This window comes from Lycorma delicatula, chromosome 5 (genome assembly GCF_047948215.1).
Source record: "Lycorma delicatula isolate Av1 chromosome 5, ASM4794821v1, whole genome shotgun sequence".
Lineage (NCBI taxonomy): Eukaryota > Metazoa > Arthropoda > Insecta > Hemiptera > Fulgoridae > Lycorma > Lycorma delicatula.
Window position 1 is genome coordinate 104,678,763 of NC_134459.1, and position 21,726 is coordinate 104,700,488.

Here is a 21,726-nt window from a genome sequence, read left to right on the forward strand (position 1 = left end):
TTTGTAATCTCAAATCAAATAAATATCTCGTTTAGTGTAGTCGGAAATGGGGAAAATTTTGCAATGATTGTCCAACTCTTTTTTACCTTTCTTCACTCCTTTCAAGGTAGAATGTCGAAATATCTAGAATTTTTTTTAGATATTTAAATGAAGCTTACACACACCAAAAATCAAGTTGAAATCTTTATTTGTTTCCGAGAAATTAGAAAAAAAATAGTAAATTTCATTGTTACTCTATTTTAACCCTTTAAACTCGAAATTTCAAAAAATCATTCCCTAGTTTGCACTTACACCGTAAGAAGAACATGTACACAAATTTTCATCAATTTATCTTCAATAGTTTTTTGATGGAAGTTGATGAATCAGTCAATCAGTCAGGTTAAGTTGTTTTATACTAACTGATATATATATAAAAAAAAAACAATTATTAAATTTAATATTTCTTATTTGTTACAATTATTAATGGATTCATCGATGATGATTTTAAACACTTCCCAAAGGATAAATCGCAAAATTATTACGTAATCATCCAATACCTCTAAAAATAACGGGGAAAGAATCGTAAAACAATGTTTTTTTTTTTTTGTTTTTTTTTAATTTTTTTAAAACTATAATATTGCCCATAGTAAATATATCCATATATGGAACTACATCAGTATGAGATGGGCTATGTGGTAATCTGTTACAATGATGGTGGTTAGAAAAAAATATAATTATTTTATTTACTTTTTTACATTAATGACAAGTTCATTCATGAGTTTACTTATTTTTTCTGTAAAGAAAATATGAACAGTTTTAGAACAATTGTAATGATACGACTGTGGAATGTCATAATAATTATACAAAATTCATTGATATTAAACCAGTAGAATTTAATCACAAATTTCAGTAATCGTGTATTTTATTTCTTTTTATCAATGCCAATTAAGAGGGTTCATGATTACAGTCCATAAAATATAGCCAAACTTGGGGTAAAATTAATTACGTGTTAAAATATATTGCAGTATTCTTTCTTTAAAAAACCCCTCTACTGGAGATATTTAATCACAAAGATTCAGCGAAATAATGACTAACAATTTAGGTGCTGTAATAGATTATAAGCAGTAGAATTGGTGTGTAAATTTATTCTCTCAAAACATAGGTTTTGTTATTAAAAAAATGAATTTTTTATATTACATCATTAAATAAAACGCACTGTAAATACGATAAATTTATCTAGCCATAAAAATTTAATGCATTCAGATATTCCAATTATTTCAATATAATATTTTTCACTAAGTTTTTTTGTTATTATAAAAACAAGCACTCAATCCTTTAAAAAGATAATAAAATATTTTAACTTTGTTATAAAACATAATTCATTAATTTTTATGTTAAAAATATTTAAACAATTATTAAAAACAAATAGAAAAAAATTGTAATTTTATTTTTCTTAGCTGCATTATTTGTAAGCTTTATGTAAATATAAATTATTATTTTTTATTTATAAAAAAAAAAAATAAATATTAGGTCGCGTTATTGTTATACTGGGTAATAATTATTGCAAAAAAAAAAAATAATAAAAATGATACGTGAAAATAAGTATTTTAAACGAGTAAATATTTGAAGCAGCAGTACCGACCAGCACAGACATGCTTATGGTTGTTATTGCGCAATTTTTTTACGACTCGAGTTTTTTATTGTCGGTTAAAACTCTCCGGGTAACTTTCTCGACCGATAACGTCGGGTTGATGTTCGTTAATTAGGTTTTATGTTCATTAGGCACACTGTTAAAGGTGCAAAATGTAATTTTTAAAGGATCATCAAGCATTCGTACCGTTAGGTCGGTGGCAGTATTTTTTTAGGGTTTGGGCCGGGGTAGCATAGGGCAATAAGTTTATGGGAGAGGGTGGTAGCGGTCCCTATCGATTTCTCGATTGCGATAAGCCGAACCCTTCCGACCGACCGATGTCGGTCGATATACACTCGGCTCAAGCTCTCCTATATGTGCCGGTTACGTCATTTTGACGTCATAATTACGTCGCGCGGTGGTGGGGGGTAGGAGAGGGGGCTTGGCGCGCTCTGCTATTGGCTCCGATCCCCCGATCGCGACTTCCAAATATGGGACAGTCCGTTCATTCATAAAAGTGATGTAGCCGACGCGCCGCGTTAGTCGCGAGCGGCGCGTTGCCGAGACGAGTTCCGCAAAGGAGGAGCTGACCGGTGATTGTGTGTCCTCAGGAGCGGCTGACCCGCCGGCTACCATGACAATGGACGCCCTGGAGACACTGAACCCCCACCACAACTCCGCCCTGCTGCTCACCGAGTCTGCGGCCGCCGTCCAATTCAACGTGCTCAGCTTCGACACGTGCCTCTACAAGAGTGCGGCCTGCGACAGCGGCGGGACGCCCCCGCCCGCCGCGGGGCCATCCGCTCAGGCCTCTGCCCCCGGAGATCTCAACACCCCTGTCACCACCTCCAGCGACGTGCCCTCCTTCTTCGGGCCATCGACCGTCGTTGAACCACCCCCGATAACAGGTAATTACAACTCATCTTCTAACACTACTTGTTCTACTTATTTTTGGACTGCTCAACTATTTAACAATTGTCATACATGTACTACTATTACTCAGTAGGACTCATTAGGAGTCTCATTTCTACTATTGCCATTACTACTACTGCTACTACTACTACTACTATTACTACTACTCTACCAACTTACAATTTGTGGAATTACATATAACTTCTAATTGTAAATATCTACATATCAAAGTGAATGAACTGTTTGTTATGAAAAAATCATGTGTTTACATTTGTTTTATTAATTTGCATTTCTATTTTAATATGGTGTATGTGTAATATGTGTCATTTCTGTTAATGTAAATGTTGTAAATAAAAATTTCAAAATGAACTTAGTTTGTTTATCAAAAGTGATTACAAACAACATCTGGGGTACAGTAAGTACAGCCAAGTGTTTCTAAAATTTTAGTACTTTTTTTAAAATACAATTCCTTTTAAGTTGTACTGTACTTCTGCATTAATTTACTGTAATAAATAAAAAGAATTAAAAAAACATTAAATTTCACATATAATCAGTAATTGACTTGAGGAAAGTAATAATAGTAATTAAAAAAAAAAAAAAAAAAACAAATGTTAGTATATTTTTGTTGAGTATTGTTATTTTTGTTGTGGGAAAGCGTTAGGTGCGTAACTTTATTCGTAATGGAAAACTTGGCCTTGATGTAAGGTCAGCGCTATTGGACATGCGCATTATTTACGTGTGTGTAGACTGTATACACCCGTCACTTAAGTCTATCTCAAAGTTGAATTAATGCATGTAAACAAATTATTAAATGTTAAAAACTCATTTAATACATAAACTTTTGTTCTAAGTTTAAAATGTTTATAACTTAAAAAATTTCATGCTTTATTGATTAATACAGAAAATTGCCTAAATTGTAATTGCTTTTAAAATAACTTAAATTAATTTAAAAAGAGAATTATATATTTTTTAATGTTTAAATTGGTTAATACAAATAGGCCACGAGGTTGCTTTGTATCCTAAAAATTGTACGAACCCATTTAATCTAGATGTGAATGAATGAATGTATGAATGAAAGGGTAAAGTTGGTAATAGTGCATGTTACCCCCACTCTACCTTAACTACCCCCAACCAGCTGTAACTACCACCCTGTAGAATTATTCTTGCTTTTTAAGAGCGCCCTTGATTTTATTCAATTGAATATCATATTATAAATATAGTTTCACTGTTTAATTAAGTGTTTCATCATAAAAAATATAAATTGCATACATTTTCTTTCTTTAAAAAAATAAAAATGTATATTTTGTTGATTTTACTCTCCTTAAATAAGAAAAAAATACAACATTCATTATCCGTTCAGGATTATTTACTCGTACAACTTACATTATAGTAAATTATAATTTGTTATGTAACAAGATCCATTAAATAAAAAACGCACTAATATGGCAATTGATAGGTTATACGTAATAGTCAGTAAGCTGTTTCTACTTAGTATTACTATCACTGACTCGATAACCAGACTTTAGAATTTGGTTTTATGTAGATATTATCCAGTACATTTAAGAATAGGGTACATATTTTTTGGGTTTTTTTATCTGGATGGTTATCTGTGTAGAACAATAATTACAGAAAAAATATAATAATGTTACAGTTATTAGATAAAAATTTGTTTTCTCCATATTAGATTATGATAATTTGAAAATAAACTGCGAATGCATTCACAATTATCAAAAATTGAAATGATATGTTCTTATTCGCCTGTAACCGCAGTCGATCAGTATAAATAAATATGCTTAAAAAAGGTTATTTGGTGTTTATAGATATACTTGTCAGTTATATTTATACTAGTACTTAATATATAGCCCTGTTCAGCAATTTTGAATCGCATTAATTTATAATACAAGATTGTATTACATAGAGATAAAATATCTCGTTAGAACTTTCTAGGACTTATATAATTATTGATAAGATCATATAACCTTTTAGTTAATAAAAATTTTTCTTCTTTAAAAATGTTTAGTCATAAACCAGAAAGCTAGTTTCACTTCTTTAATATTACTGATAGAAAAATCCTAAACAACACACACAAATAATAGGCCAAAAGTTAAAGAAAAAAGCAGGATCTTTACAGAAGAATAAAATATTAACTAATGATATGTGTTCGTAAAAAAACAAAACAGTAAAGTATAGAATTAATGTAGCTTCATAATATTGAAAATAACAATTATTTTTAAACCAGATAAATAATATGATGTAATTCAGTATATAGTATTATAATAAAAATTTGTGAGTAAAGGATTTTATTTTATTTTCAATTTCTTATTTCAATCATCAACTTTTACGAAAAATCAGATCAGAATTGACTAGGTAGACATTAATAAACTCAACAAAAAAGTTTCATAGATTATTGAAGAACATTCAACACAACAGTACGAATATCTGTTGTTAATTTTATATAACCTAATAAAAATATTTCTTGACAATATTAAATCATAAATTATTTCGATTTCTATAAATAATATTTCTTTCAAATGTCATTTAAATCAGTTAGTTTTCTATAATTTATATAATTAAATTGAGAAAATGGCTTGATCTTAAAAACTAATTATAATAAACTAATAATAACTAATAATAATAAACTATAATAATAATAAAAACTAATAATAATAAACTAATATATATATATATATATATTGTAATTTGACCATTTATATAAATCAATTTAGTAAGTTTTCCACATACCCACACACACATATAAATATATTCCATGGTTAAGGTTAACTTTACTTAAATACTACATTTAAATCAGATTTATTATACCTGGTATGAAATAATCTACTACAATAACTTTATAGATAAATGAAAAAAAAAGTTATTCAATTACTAATAGCAGCTATAAAGAAAAGTATCTGGAATTGTGATTCCGTATATGGAATCTACAATTATTAGGTTTGTTATTTACTAGGATAAATAATATCGGTCTATAAAAGAAAAAGATTATTATACAGCACCTGTATTACATATATGCAATAGATGAAGGTAGAAGAAAGAGATAGATCAATAGATAAAGATGGATTGATTAGGTGAAGATGTAATAATGAAGGTTAAGGGAAGCTACTGTACTCGTATTCATATAGATTAGTAAATACTATTATTTATTCATTAACTTGTTTCCTCATACGTTTAAATTTTCTTTCTTTGTATATAATAGATAAAAACAGTGTAACACATATATGTCCTATTTTTCAGCGATTTACTCTAATCATTTATTTCATTACATCCAATTTCATTAAATAATTGTAAAATTGGTGTATTTTGTGCGTCATGTGTGTGAGTATTACTAATTTATGTTCTTAAAACAAATAACCAATGATGGTATCGTTCAAAATTACTTTAAGAATTTTATCTTAAGATACATACATTTCTGAAGTGAAAATGTTACAGAAATATTTAGTAATCGAGATAAATGTTTAATAACTTTGTCTTTTTAATCGATCCGTTATCAGTGAAAACTATTCTATTTTAAAAGTTGACTTATAGTTTATCACAAGATTATTTCCTTTCTTTAACTATGTCTGACATCCTGTACGTATATATATATTTCCTGTAAATTATTAATAATCTAGTACAATAATAATAATAATTATTATTATTGTCAATAAAATATCTATGAGAAATCAGTTTCCCAGACTTTTTTCAATGGAATTAAATCTATTTTTAAATATTTTCTGTATTTACTTTTATAATAATAACAATATTTATAAATTACTTTGTGTTTTTTTAAACTCAACATAAAAAATGATTAAAACCACATAATGATTAAATAATTTAATGAACACATCAGTAGAATAATTGGACTAAAAATATTTAAAAGAAAAAACAGACATATTTATATATAAATTATATATTACTTAAATGGAGAAAAATAGAATTAAAAGTATTTACAAATAAATTTCTACTTAATATGTTGAAAAATAATAAAAATATTTTTCTCTGTAACAATGATTTTACCTTAATTATATAACAATAACAATATAAACAAAACGTTCATATGCAACTGACGTGGAGAATGATTATATATAAAATACATGTTACGTGTATATACTGAATACTTTATTATAATATTGTTGTTACCTATTTAACATTTGTATTTTCCATCTCTTGTTTTCCTCTTTTACAGTTTTATATAAACTGTGTATATATAAAACTGTATATATATGATATATACACACACACACACAGCCCATTGCCCTACCTCATACTCTTGCCCTTAACCCTGAAAGTGTGACAATTTATATTTTTCTTGTTTCCGCCACAACTGCTACTCCCTGAGCCTCCATCTCACCATATTTACATTCATGATTTTAAATGAGAACCTCACCCCATTATTTCTCTCCCTCTTTTTCTCCTTCCAGTGGCTTATTTTTCTTTAACGCATGATTTATAATAAACTTTTCTTTTTTTATATTATTGATTAACTGTAAGTACTTTATATGCATGCATTTACTTATATATATATATATATATATATATATATATATATATATATATATATATATATATATATATATATATATTAAACCGACTTTAGTATATATTGCATGATTTTATTTTTATTGTAGTTCATTTGTTCCTTCATCGTTTTTTATAAAAAAAAGATAAAATTCTCTTTTCTAAATAAAAGTAAAATTTTAATTTAAAAAAATTATTGCGCAGTTCTGCGCAAGAAGACGCCTTATCCTTATTTTATTTTGTTTCCTTTTGAAAACCAACTTATTCTAATGTAAAATTACACAAACAAATAAATAAATAAAAGTTACACATCAAAAACTAACTGCAATAAAAAATAACAATAGATACCGCAGATAAAGAAACGTTAACGTTCCAACTTGCAGCCTCATAACGAACCACGCTTCTAATTTGTCCCGCTCAGAATTTTTTCGATATTAAATTGAGTTTAATTCAAGAATGACTCAACCAATCTTTATCAAATTTTTACATACAGAACTTCATATACACTAGTGAAGCACATCTAAATTTCAATGAAATTGATCTAGTAGTTATGGATATTTTCGAGCCACAAAATGTTATATATTTATATATAAGGAAGCCCAATTTAAGTGAATGGTATTTTCGTGCTCCTTATACCTCAAAATGTAAAGAAAATTCATTTTCACTCCCTCACTCAACCGTGCAACTGAAAGTAATATCGTACTTTTCCTTTCGAAAAGTCGGTAAAACATCATTTACTAAAACTACAAATGAAATAAATTTCACGAGTTTATATTTCCCTAACCGAAATATGTGACCTTTATTTATTCTTATTGATCCTTTATACAAATAAATTTTTTACCTTGTATATTAATACATACTCATATTTATTTACTCATATTCTTGATTATAATATTCATAACGATAAACTATGTTTAATTTTTAAAAATTCAAATGATCCAAAAGAATTTTTCTTCTGAAATTTATTATTTCATTAATGATCATAAAGTTTGTTTTTTTATACATCATATCTTTTTAGTTACTTTAAATTTTTTCCGCAATTTTCTTGGAATATAATGAAAAAATATTAAAAGGATTATTTATTATCTGTTAAAATAGTTCTTAGTAATTTTATTCTCTATTTAGTATTAAAAAGTATTATTTTATGATATTTAATAATGTGTTCCAGCTTGGTAGATAAAAATTCTGTAAGATTAAATTCCTGGTTCGAGATTTTAAAAGAATTCTGTCTCCCTTTTTTAAGAATTTTAAGAATAAAAAATAAATTAATGGACATAGTATTTGATAAAAAAATATTTTTTTTTTTGTTTTTTTTTTAAACTTTTTTTATTGATGTTTTGTTATTTTTCATCAAATCAATTTATGGAAGAGTGGTTGTTTTCTGTATTGTGATTGGGTGTTAACACTATAAATTTTTTTTTGCAAATATACAATACGTAGAATATAGGTCCATTTTAGTCTAAATAAAAATTCCCTGGTACTTTCTTAAAATTCTTAAATTAAATCTTATGCGTTTTTCACAATTACAAAAGATACATTTTTACCTACATCTAAATACTCGTAAAACTAACCAACTTACAGATAAATGGTTGCTTTGTTCTATTGTGATCAAGTGTTACACTATAAAAATTTTACGTGATGCTACAAAACCCACTGAGGTTTAATTAAAATGAAATTTACAGTTATTTTTATAAGTTTACCGATACATTCTGATCGTTAGGAACCTATTAAAGGCATTACGTGCCAAAAATTTTACCGTTGCAAATAAACTAGTAAACATGTTATAGAACTGCATTGTATTCACTAAATATATGTTTCTTATTATAAGTTTGTGATGATATAATTAAGCTTAATAAAAAAAGTTAATTTACATAATTGTCTCACAATATGCTTTTTATTAGGTTTGCAATTTATTGTCACAGGCCCACCGTTCTTTAGATATTCTCTTAAATTAATCCCCATCGCCGGCTAATATACACCGATTATAGGACATAAAAATCAGTTCGAGTGCTTCCATTTGAACCTTGTTTCTGAAGCATTTAGAATAGATTTCCAATTGTAAAAAAATTATTTTTAAATCTATTGATTAACTAAAAATAAATTTTACGAAGAATTAATATTTAAACTTAGTATTGTTTGAGAAACAAAAAGAATATATATATATATATATATATTTTACACAAAAGACTTTATTTCAAAAACAGAAAATAAAAGTTGAATTGTTAAAAATAATGTTAAGTATTTTTACTAAAATTTGATAATTTAGGTCATAATATAATAGTTGTAAGTAGGGTTCCGTATTTTTAAATGACAACTTATTTTTAACTTAAAAAACTTTTTTTTTTTTAGTTATAGTTTGCTTAATATTGTTATAATACTCTCTAAAATTATCATCAATGAACGTTTATTACATCTTTTTAATGATGAATATAAAATTTTATTAAGTTTTTTTTTAGATTTATTATTTTTTTTATGTAATAAAAAAACGTTTTAAATTATATATAGTAGTTACACATTTTTAAAACGAAGAAAAGATTTTTTTTTTTAATTTATTAATTGATATGTTATTAATTATTATTCTTTTTTTGTTATTACTTTTTAATAAATTTTCATACATTACTGATTATTATTCGGATAAAAGATCAGTTTAGTATTCAATCTTAACGCGTGCGCGCGCACACATACACACACACATTATAAATAAAGGATTTCTATTCATGATAATATATTAGTTTCACGTAGAAGAAAGATATGTCAATAAAAAAAAAAAAGAATAGATTATATGAGACTAATCCGTTCTTGTTAAAAAGTGCTATTACGACATTTAAATTATGTATTAATCAAACTATTACATTCTATTATATATATATATATAATAGTAATAATAAAAGATATAGCTACAAAAACGTTTAAGTTAATTTTAGAAAGATGTTCAGAGATGTTTAAAAAATTGAATTCATAAATACATATACATATATATTAATTACAAATACGACATGATTTGAATTAGGTATGTAGATCTATTATTGGGTTGGTTATAGTGGTCAGTGCGTTCCTTAAGAATATACAATTTAGTCGGTAGCCCCTAGTGTCAAGGAATCATTATATACATCTGATATTAAATTATTTAAATTAATTGCCCGTTTTTCTTTCCTCTGCCACCATCTCTTGCTCCGCCTATACAATTAGTTAGATTCCAAGTTGCTACTTCTTTTTTTATTATTATTATTAATAATGTATCATTTGATAAATTACATGCCAATTAATTATATTTATCATTATTAAAAATTAAAAATAAAATATAATTTTTTATTAAATAACTGCAATCTATTAAAAATGTAAAAAAATCATTAATTATCAAAATGTGTCCATGTTTAATTTATGAGGCTTTAATCTAACAAAAAAGTGGTACGTGATATAAATATTTAAAAAAAACATATTTTTTAAAATTTATTTTCAATAAAATCGTTTTGACTTTTCATTTATAAAAATATTTAATCATTCAGATGTAATTTTTTTAAAGAAAATAAGATTTTTAGAAAACAAAATAAAAATTTATATTAGCCTACCTGTTTATTTATTTTTATTTTGAGTTATAATATCTTAACAGCCTTAAATTTAATTATTTCATTTTATAAGTGTTTTATTCTTATTTCAAGTGAAAATCACATACCGTTAATTTACCCGTAAACCTAAAGTACACAGTTTTTTAAACGACTCATTTTTTAAATTTGAACTGTATAAAGTATAGAAATAATTTTTCATAAAATTATATTTATAGGTTATTATTTTTATTTCTACATCTTCTTTTTATTAAAATTGTTAATCCTAGTAAAAGATCATGAATACTGATTTTTTTTTTTAAATTAATGAAAAATAAATAATAATTTTTTTATCATTAAAAATATTTAACCAATTCTATAAAAAATTTTTCATATTTTTGGCTTTGGTAAAACACGTAGTATTTCCAAATTTTCGTTCAAATTTTACGTTTTATGTCATTTTAAGTCTTGCGACATCGGTTGAAAGTAGTTTTATTATTTGATAGGGTAAGACAATTAATAATATTATTATACATATTTATTTACACATATGTATACTTCTGCTTATACGACTTTAATGATTATTGGACCCATACCATCAATAAGATTGGTACCCTAGGCAACTAACTCATATTTGGCTACAGCTAGGTGCTGCCATCTACCGGGAAATACAAATAAACGTGTAAGGGTATACATCAGCAGTATTGGGGCAGTTATCTGGGAATGTACGACTATTTTGAGGTTAATGTACTCAAAATATTTGAAATTTCATCAGTTATTTTTGAAGTAGATAAATAGTTATAATTGATTTTAAATATTAATGAAAATGCCTTTTATTATAAGTTATTTAATTTAAAATAAAACATGTTTTTATTTATTTTTATAATAATAATAATATAAATTTTGCCTTTTAAAAACATAATACGTGCTCAATGTGACATATCATGATTTTATTGCTGCTCATATATATTTTAAACAATTGTAACGACGAAAATGGTGTTTTTTTGGATTGTGAAACAGTGTAGCCAACATAATATGGAAAGTGATAATGAAGTAATAGATATGGAAAATTCAGACAAGAACGAACAAAATAATGAAAGTAAATCTTAAAGTTTTAGTTTCTCATAATTTTATTTTTTAAATAGATAATAAAAGTTATATCAGGTAATTTTATTCCGGTAATATTTACAAAAGAAACAAGAAAATATCACATGATGTTAATTTTTAGATCCTATGTACTAAACCATACTAATTATTAATTATAAATCCTTAGTTAAAAGGTGTTTGGAATTTTATAACTGATAATAAAAATTATCATTGGAAAAATTATACAAATATCTTTAAAAATTAAAAAAAACTGCTCCGATACTTTACGAAAAATAAAAATTATAGAATCTAATTTTTTTGTAGTTACACAATTAAGTCGATATTACTGATTCCTAATTAGTTTTTGTTCATCATTTTTGTTAAAAAATTAGTAGTTTATTATTATATAAGTTGTTTTGATCCTAAAATTTTCCTAATTTTTTAAAATTATTTCAAGGAAAGAATTTTTAAATAGTTTTATTTTCACGACAAAAAATTTAAAAATAGTAGATATAATGATTCTAAGAAAATCTTTTCTCGGGATTATCAGTCAGAAAGATGGTTAATATTCAGCAATTATTACCATCAGTTACTTTTTAAACGTAGACAGTACTGAAGGTATACAAAAGATGAATTAGAAATTATAAGAAAGGAAATTAAAAAAGAAATTCTAATAAAAATAAAAAACCGCCAAAAAAAATTTCTTTAAAAGCTTATATATTTGTTGGTTAAAATGGCGTTTGGTTTATTATTTTTATTCAATAGTTATGGTTTTATGATACATTACTCAGCTGACAAGTTGTACAAAGTAAAATGGGCGTTATGTTGTAATATACGAAAGGTTAAAATACATTTTTAATAAAAAATTAAAAAGAAATTTCACGCACGCTTATAAAAAGATATTAGTTTTGTTAGTACTAACAGAAATAAATAATCCAGTTAAATAAAATTTGTTATAACTTCTAAACAGGATGGTGTGATAAAATTATCAGCACAACTGGTTGAACAGTGTTGCCAACATAAGAAGATTAAGTACTTCAATTATTATTTATCTATTTATTTATAAAAATATTGATGATAATAATAAACTTATTTATTAGCGAAATGGATATTTGTATTTTTTTTTTCTTACAAAACTCAGTACGTGGTTTATTTTTCACATTAAAAAGATTTTCCTCCTTTAAATTTTATTTATTTGCATATTTATTGTGTTAAAAAAGAGTGTGTAATTGGTATTTTATCATTTATTTTTAATTAACCTTTCTTATAATTTTTTTTCATATCGTTTGTGCCTTGTGTTTCGTTTTCATGTTCGTTGTTAGGTATTAACTTTGTTATCCAATCTAAGTTGTTTTTCTTAACTTCTTTTAGTTTTATTTTTATTATATATATATTTTTTTTTCTTTTAGTACACTATATTAATTGACTTCGAATCGGTGCTTGTTAGCGCTCGGTCTACTCTATTTCAATTCTTTATTTATATCTTTCATTCCGTTTTTTTTTTATTTTTATTTTCATGTTAGGTTAGTTATGGAGGTAGGCATAACATGAAATGAAAATGGTGTTAGTTAGTTTTATATATATATTGTATATAAAGATTTTGTTGGGATAGTATCATCTGTTTTATTCTTGTTAATGTAGACTAAGACAAATGTTTTAGATAGATCTTGTAATATATATATATATATATATATATATATATATATATATATATACAATAAAAATAAATAAATAATAACAATAAAGGATAAAAAAGTATCAAATTTACAATAAATAAATATCAAATAATTATTGTAGAAGTGTAATAAATAATAAAATTTAGTATGAATAAGATTATAAATATATATGTATATATTTTTCTAATATAACTTTTTAACATCCGTTACAATAAATAATGAGCTGATTAAAACATGTGTATGTTAATGAAGAGAACAAACATGTTTATAAATAAATTATTGTACTAAGTTATGTTATATAAGTAAAGGGGGAAAACTTGCTTTATGTGTAATTGAATAAAATTCAAGAAATAGAACCTATTTTGTTAATTTATTTGTTAATATTATTTTTAGTTATATTTTTAATAGTTTTTAATGCAGTTTACTCATAATTTCCTCACTATTTTTTTTTATGACCTCTTCTGTTTATATTTGGATTTTTTGTAGTTCCTTTTCAGGGCCGTGTTTAAAATTTAAATTATAAAAAATTATTCCTTTATTGAATTAATTTTTATATATTTTTTCTAAATTAAATTACATTGTTGACATATATTTTACTGAAATTAATTCTTATTTCTCTTTCTTTATTATTAATAGTTTAATAATGTTTATATGTTTTATTGTACCTTAAAACTAGATTTTCATTAAATATTGTTTTGTTTAAAAATAAGGAGTCATAAATAGAATAAAAAGTTCTAAAAAAAAAAGTTCCGTTGTGGTTAAAATACAAGCCAATAGGCCTGTAGTAAGTGTAGGCTGCTCATATTTATTCTGGATACATACGAAAAGCTCCCAACAATAATATCTCACGAAACTTATACAATATTTTCAGATTCAGTTAAAAATGACTGTACTATTAAAAGCAGAACAGTTAAAAACCAAATAAATAACGAAAATTAATTTTATCTTTAAGGATAAATGTATGCGTTAAAAATGTTTCATATTAATACATCGATTCATGTCTTACGATGTAACAAAGGTAGATTCAGTTAATATTGATGTCTAAAGAATTATCAATCAATGTCTAAATCAATATCGACTGCGGGAATCCAATTAGGCTTTTAGCACGATAGTAACATAATAAAAAATGAGTATTTTCTTCTAATTACTTATAACTTCTTAGCCTACAAAACGTTTTGGAAAATTATGAGAATCGGTTTAATTTTTAGGGAGTCACGAGATCTTATTTAAGGCTAAAGTTCATAGAGAGAATTACATATGACATTGATACATGTAATGAGAAAGAATCTAAGGTTAAATCAGTTTTTAATGGATAGTGTTTTTATAGAATATAAGGTGTAAAAAGTCAACATTAATTTCAGCTTTCAGTGCTAAATTTCTTGTGGAGGAAAAATTAAAAATATCGGCCTCCATCAAAAATATTTCATTTACATCATTACGATTTTTCTATATACTAATCTAAAAATATTAATGAAATTAAACGCTATCCTAATATAGATTGATTCCATGACAATTTTTATATGTCAATTTTGTGGCACAAATGTAGAGCATTAATTTAATTCATTAATTTATTCTATTTTTCCCAGTGTTTTTTAATTCCTATGTCACAAGTAAAACATCTTAGATGTTAATATATGGTATATGCAACAGTGATACCCATATTCAGTAGGAAAAATCGTGTTAATTACTCTAAAAATAAGTGATATTGACTGATTAAATGTATCACACGATTGAATATCAACTTTATTGACACATTGATATGCAACAGGGCAGAAAAGAAGAATTTATATAAAAGATTCCGGTTCTGTGTAAAATCTTACAAGACAACACTTAATTCTTAAATTTCTGTTATATATTTAGCATGGTACACTTATTGTTCTTGATTATTGCTGTACAATTTTAATTCGGGTGTTACTTGTTTCTCTTATCAAGTTGCCTACAATTACTGCGGTTTAAATAGCATTATATTATAGGGCCTATCTGACAAAAAAAAAAAAAAAATAGGAATGGAGTGAAAAAATTGTAAAAAGATCAAAGATTTTATAATAGTTATTTTAAATGTGTTTAGGAATGTTTATTTTCAAAACGATTGTTATCTATTTAACTTAATGAAATATTAATCTATTTTTTATTATTATTAAAATAACAGACAGAAAATAATATTTCCTGGTATTTAATAGATATTAATGCATTTAATATAACCATTATAAAAAAATAATAAGAACGCTAATATAATCTTATTTCTATATTAAAGAAAAAAGTTGTAAATAGATGGTAAATTATTATTAAAATAGTTAACCGAAGTCACTTCCTGCTACGATTTAAATTTGTTTAATGTTTTGTGCCGTGGTGGGATCAAAAAGCATGAAACGTGCATTAGCAGTACTAATAACTAGACCTAGGTTATAGTAAGAAGTCGTAACGTTTTTATTATTACTTGATATGACAACAAATGTACTGCTTCCTCTGTATTATTTCTAAATTGAGGGACATGTACATTAGAAGGTCTAAGGTTATTTTACGATGAGAAAAAATATATTAATTATGAAGGAAATGGATTAGTAAGGAGGCGATTGGTGTTAGTAAGTTGGTCTGTGAGGTTCATGTAATGTCTCGCTTTTATTATTTAAAAATGTGCACTTATTACCAGAGATGTTCTTTCATGAATATTACGATGAATAATGTTAAATCAATGCTTCCTTGAAATCAGATCTAAGATTAATTCAGCCTCACACAAATACCTTCATTCTGTTACTACAGGAATTGGTTACATAGTAAACACCGGGTGATTCAAAAAAGACTTCACACCTTTAAAAGTATATAAAAATTTATTTAGATAAATTACTGATTCGATTGATATCTCATTCCATAGCAAAACACATCAAACTTTGACAAACGCAGTTCATTAATACTGAATTTGACCACTAGCGCTGTCACCAGTGTCGTTAAAAATGTATTCATTTACTGGTGCGGAACCTGCTCGCTATGTGTTTTGGTTTTGCGATTTGCAGTCATCAACTGCAGTTCTACGCAATTTTCGTAGAAAATACGGTAGGAAGCCTCCTAGTAGGCATACAATTTACTCTTGACACCAAACCTTCGTTGAGGCAGTTCTGTTAAACATAAAAATTTACTAGGACGCCCACGCGTCCCTGAAGCTGCTATGGAACAACTCAGAGAAAGCTTTGCACGTAGTCCGAAGATATCAACTCGACACGAGTCACATGAGACTGGCGTTCCACAAACGACTGTTTGGCGCATATTACGTAAACGACTGCACTTGAAGCCGTATAAATTAATCGTGGTTCAACAATTTACAGGTGACGATAAAGGGTTTCCCGGGTGCTGCATTGAGTAGAAATGTTAGATAGAATTGCAAACAGCGATACATTTTTAGACAATGTAATTTTTAGTGATGAGTTAACATTTCATATCTGTGACAAGGTGAACACCCCACAACTGCCAAAAATGGGGTAGCGAAACCTTTATGAAACTTTGCTATCACATTCGTGATAGCCCTAAGGTCATTGTTTTTTGTGCCCTAAATAAACAAAGACTGAACGGCCCGTTCTTCTTCCAGAAGGCGTAAATGTATCTTTTATATGGAAAAACCTCAAAATTAGACTGAGAAATTGTCTAACTTCTCACGACTTTCTGGCTGCAGTTTGGAATGAAATCGATTTAAGGTGGGATGTATGTCGAATTATAAATGGAAGTCATATCAAACCAAAGTGAATGTTGGGTGAGCAATTTTATGAGTTTTCTTGATGTGAAGTGAGATCTCAACCGAATCTAAAAGTTATCTAAGTAAATGTTTATATGCGTTTAAAGTTGTGAAATCCTTTTTGAATCATCCGGAACCATTACAGAAATTAATTTTGAACGTGTTTCTTATTGATCAGCTGCTTTAAATACATCAGAAAAACTGGGGCAGATAGTGTAAAGCAAAACATAATTTACTTTTTTCTGTGGTAAAACAAGGCAATATTTACCCTGCTTCAACCATTACAGGAATATTTATTTTGATCTGTTTTTGTATCTAGTTTTAGATTTCTGACTTTTGTAAATGTTTCCTAATCTTTGTTCTTCAATTTTATAATTTTAATAAAAAATAATTGTGTTTGTAAAAACTTTAACAATAATTCTATACATGAATTTTACAATTAAGGCATCTAAATTTTCCTTTGATATTTAATAGGTAAACAAGATATGATTGCATTATTATTACTTGCCTAATGTAAAACTTCTTAGTACATTTTAAAAATAGATTCCATAAAATAATTTATATTAATCTTTATTCCAGTAAACCTGTAACAAATTATTATCATTAATAAAGTTTATGATTCCCTGATATCAGATTATTTTATGAGTTAGATGAATATTCTTGTTTATATTCTATAAACGTATAAGAAAAATAATATAAAAAAAAAAAACAACAAAAATAAAACTTCTTTAAGGTGTTTGATGAGTGTTGTAAATTGTGAGCTTATTATTTAATGCATATTCTATCCGTGAAAATTAAGAAATATAAGATTAATAAAATATATTTAGATATTTGAAAATAAACATATTTCATATCTGTTAATTAATAATTTCCATATAATATATCATAAAAAGTCATGAACAATATATGTTCTTTCGATATACGTCGTTTTCTTTATTACATACATAAAATAAGTTAAACAAAAAGCGTTAAAAATAAATAATAATAAAAGAGGGGATGTTAGTAATAACGATCATTATTACCGAAGGGTGAAAAAATAAAAAAAAATATATAAATTATGGCCACCGAATGAGTTAGGCTTGCTAGTTAATAATTCAAGCGGCCGGGCGGTATTTTCATTCCTAACTGAGGTGATGGTGGTGTTTTAGGCAGCCGCATATCATCGAATCGGATGAAGCCGATTGCCGGAGGATAGTTTCTAAGGTTTCATCAGAAAATTTAATGAACATCAGATGTTAAAAGATTAACGTTAGATAGTTCCATAAGTATTTATTATTATTATATTGTATGTGAAAGAACTCTTATGCACGAATCTTAAAGTGTACACACGCACACGCCCGCGCACGCTCACTCATATTCTACATGTGCATTCATGAAGATAACTTTAATCGCTACAGAAATTTCATACTGGTTCAGCATTTTATTTCTTCATTTTTAAATAATTTAATAAAACTGTATGGTCTTCGATATTAACAGAATTAGAAATTGGCTAACCGTTGATTTAATGAATCATTAATTGACAACTAAAAAACAGATTAACAAAATGATTTTTTGATTAATCTTTTTACTTTTCAAATTATATGAAAATAAAATAATATATAAAATCGCCTATTAAAATGATCAACTATTTTAAATACTTCCTAGAACTGCAGTCAGAAAAAATTATTTTTAATTGTAATACGTTAAGAAATGTAGTTAAAATAGGTTTTAACTTCATTCTAGGTTTAAAAACAGTTTTTAATAAAGATTAAATGTAGTTTATTCATAAAACACATTTTTAGTTTACATTTTGTTGACTTTTTATATTTGTTAATAAATGTTAGAAGCTTTGAGTATATATTTTTCTTTCGATTATTTTTCCAGGGAGCCTCGAACCTGAACCTGAGACTGAACCTGAATTATCGGCGAGTAGCCCCAGCATCAAGACTGAGGAGTGTAGGCCGAAGACAGAGCATAGCCCAGGCCTGGAGCAGGAGGAGGAAGAAGTCAGTATGTTCCCGAATCCTCCTTCCGCGGGGAACAACAAAATCAGCTACCGCGGTGTGTTCACGACATCGGCCGGCCAGGGCGGTTCCGCTATGCCACCTTCACCTACATGGTTGTTACCCAGTCCGGATAAAAATCTCTTCCCGCCCATATTCGGTCTTCTTCAGCCTCAACAACAACAACAGCAACAGCAACAGCAACCTCAGCAACAACAACCTCAACCACAGCACCAACAGCCACAGTATGTAACGACGAGCCCTACCGGACCGCCGCATTACGACGACAGATCGCAACATCATGTAGAATTATTGGGACTGAGCATAGAGTGCGGTGCTCTTAAACAGCCTCCCGGTGGTTACACGAGCTGTGAGCAAGAGCTTTATCCTCGTCAGTTGATGCAACAGTCATCACCCGCTGGAAAATATACGTGGTTGGACTCTCCGGTAGAATACGGTGTTGTTCCCGGGCCGTCGGGTCTAGTTCCGAAACAAGAACCTCAGCCTTTTAATACGACGGGTGGGGTACCGGGGTGTAGTGCGGCCGAATCGCCTTCGAATCAACCTCAGTCACAGTATACGGTGCAACTGGCCGAATATAACCCTTCGACCAGTAAAGGACACGAAATTTTATCACAAGTTTACCAACAATCACCCTTGCCTCTTAAACTTGTTCCGGTAAAACCGAGAAAATATCCTAACAGACCGAGTAAAACTCCGGTTCACGAACGACCTTACGCCTGTCCGGTCGAAAATTGCGACAGGAGGTTCTCCAGATCAGATGAACTTACAAGACATATCAGGATTCACACAGGACAAAAACCTTTCCAGTGTAGAATATGTATGAGATCGTTTTCGAGGTCAGACCATCTGACCACTCATATACGTACACACACCGGAGAAAAACCGTTTTCTTGTGATGTATGCGGTAGAAAATTTGCAAGAAGTGATGAAAAGAAAAGGCATGCGAAAGTACATTTAAAACAAAGAAGTAAGAAAGAAAGTAAAATGGCTGCGATGATGTCGCAACAAGGACAACATCCACCGCACACGCATATGCATCCGCACACACATCTTCCACACGATCCCGCAGTCACGTCATCATTGTGATCGCCGCCTTCCCCATGACTACCGTGTCTGCAGTCGCCTTCCCCGTCGTCCCCCGAATTTTCTTGCGTCGATAGCCTGACATCTCCTTCTTGTGATCGCTCCCCGACGACACTGGACATTTTCCCGGATGAAACCGACCTCATATCGCTGTGATTTATTAATAATAAATAAATATATGTACAATAATTATTATTCAAATGAAAAATAGTATAATTTAATTGAAAATACGAACGAAAAACTGTATTTAAATATTTAGTGCGATCGCTCGAAAGAGAAGATTTCTAAATGTCATGCTTTGTACTGTGATGTAATTTTGTGTAAGCGCAAATAAATATTAAAATTAATAGAAGTAATTAAGAAAGAATTTACATAAATATATAAAAACATTGTTTTTTTGTTGCTTTTAACAATAATTGTTTACGTTATATGTTAAATTGCTAGCCGTTAAAAGGCTTAACTTATAGAAAAGTTAAAAAATTAAAAAAAAATTAACTAATGGCTTTAATTAATCGTTAATGAATGTACAACAAGTGTTACTTGTCTTGAAATCGTTTATACTGTAATGTGTTTACTACCGCATCTATCTATAATTAATTTATATATTTAGTATTGAAACTATAGTATAATATGTATGGACGACTATACTAATAACAGTGCATTCCGTAAATATAGTCGATTAAATTAAATTAATTAATTAAAATTAATAATAGATCAAATAAATGAAGACTTTTTAATTAAGTTATTTTTATACTAATAATAATATTTATTATATGAAAAAATTGTAAGATATTCTATTGTATTAATTAATTGTATATTACAATGTTTAATTAATATTTCTTCTTTATATGTTATAATTATATTATAATAATATGTATATGGAAATAATAATAATTTGTAAAAAGAAATAAACTTATTTAACAGAATAAGAAAAACAATAATAATAATAATTATAATAATAATAATGCGAGCGGGGTATATTAATTTTAAAAGTGTTACATGCATAACAAACAAACATACACACGCGCACACATACATACACACCGATATGTTATGCAGTAGTAGAATCTGCCTATTGTTATAAAATTTAAATAATTAGTTATGGTTCCATACACTCACAATGATTGCCAGCATATCAGATCCTTATAAAAATTAATTATGAAAGGTTTCTAAAAAAAATTGACAAACGCTCTAGAGAATGTTCATTTTTTCATAGCCTGGCAATCTTGAAAAAATTGTATTTTTCAGGTAAAATCAACCATATAATCCATCAGTAATTTCTTACTTAGGAATAAGATGAAACTTAATTTAGGGAATTTTTTTACGAATAGGATGATAACAGTACGATACCGTATAAGATGTTCAATTGAATGAAGAAAACAATAATTTTTTTTAATATTAGAATTATTTTTGTCGTAGTGTTTAATTTAAAATCGGTTCCATTTTACCGTAAGTAAAATTGTAATATTAAAAACAGGTATCTAACTACCTTGTGTAATAGTTGCTGGTAATATGTTAACAAATTATAATTTAGCATCAATTTACTGATAAACATTTTTTTAAATTAATTAGAAAA

The 21,726-nt window shown here is 27.3% G+C and overlaps 1 protein-coding gene across 4 annotated transcripts in view; it reads left to right on the plus strand.

Moving 5' to 3' along the window:
• sr (zinc finger domain-containg protein striped) overlaps positions 1 to 20,877 on the plus strand; it is a 464,285-nt gene extending 443,408 nt beyond the window's left edge. For 2 of the 4 annotated variants that reach the window (XM_075366787.1, XM_075366789.1), the window contains exons 2-3: positions 2,221 to 2,517; positions 18,925 to 20,876. In XM_075366787.1, the coding sequence (XP_075222902.1) occupies positions 2,221 to 2,517; positions 18,925 to 20,153 (1,526 nt within the window). In that variant the 3' untranslated portion in view covers positions 20,154 to 20,876. Of the gene's footprint in view, positions 1 to 2,220; positions 2,518 to 18,924 lie in introns of all 4 variants that reach the window. The other 2 variants (XM_075366790.1, XM_075366788.1) reach the window with 2 other exon arrangements.
• The last annotated feature ends 849 nt before the right edge of the window (positions 20,878 to 21,726 follow it).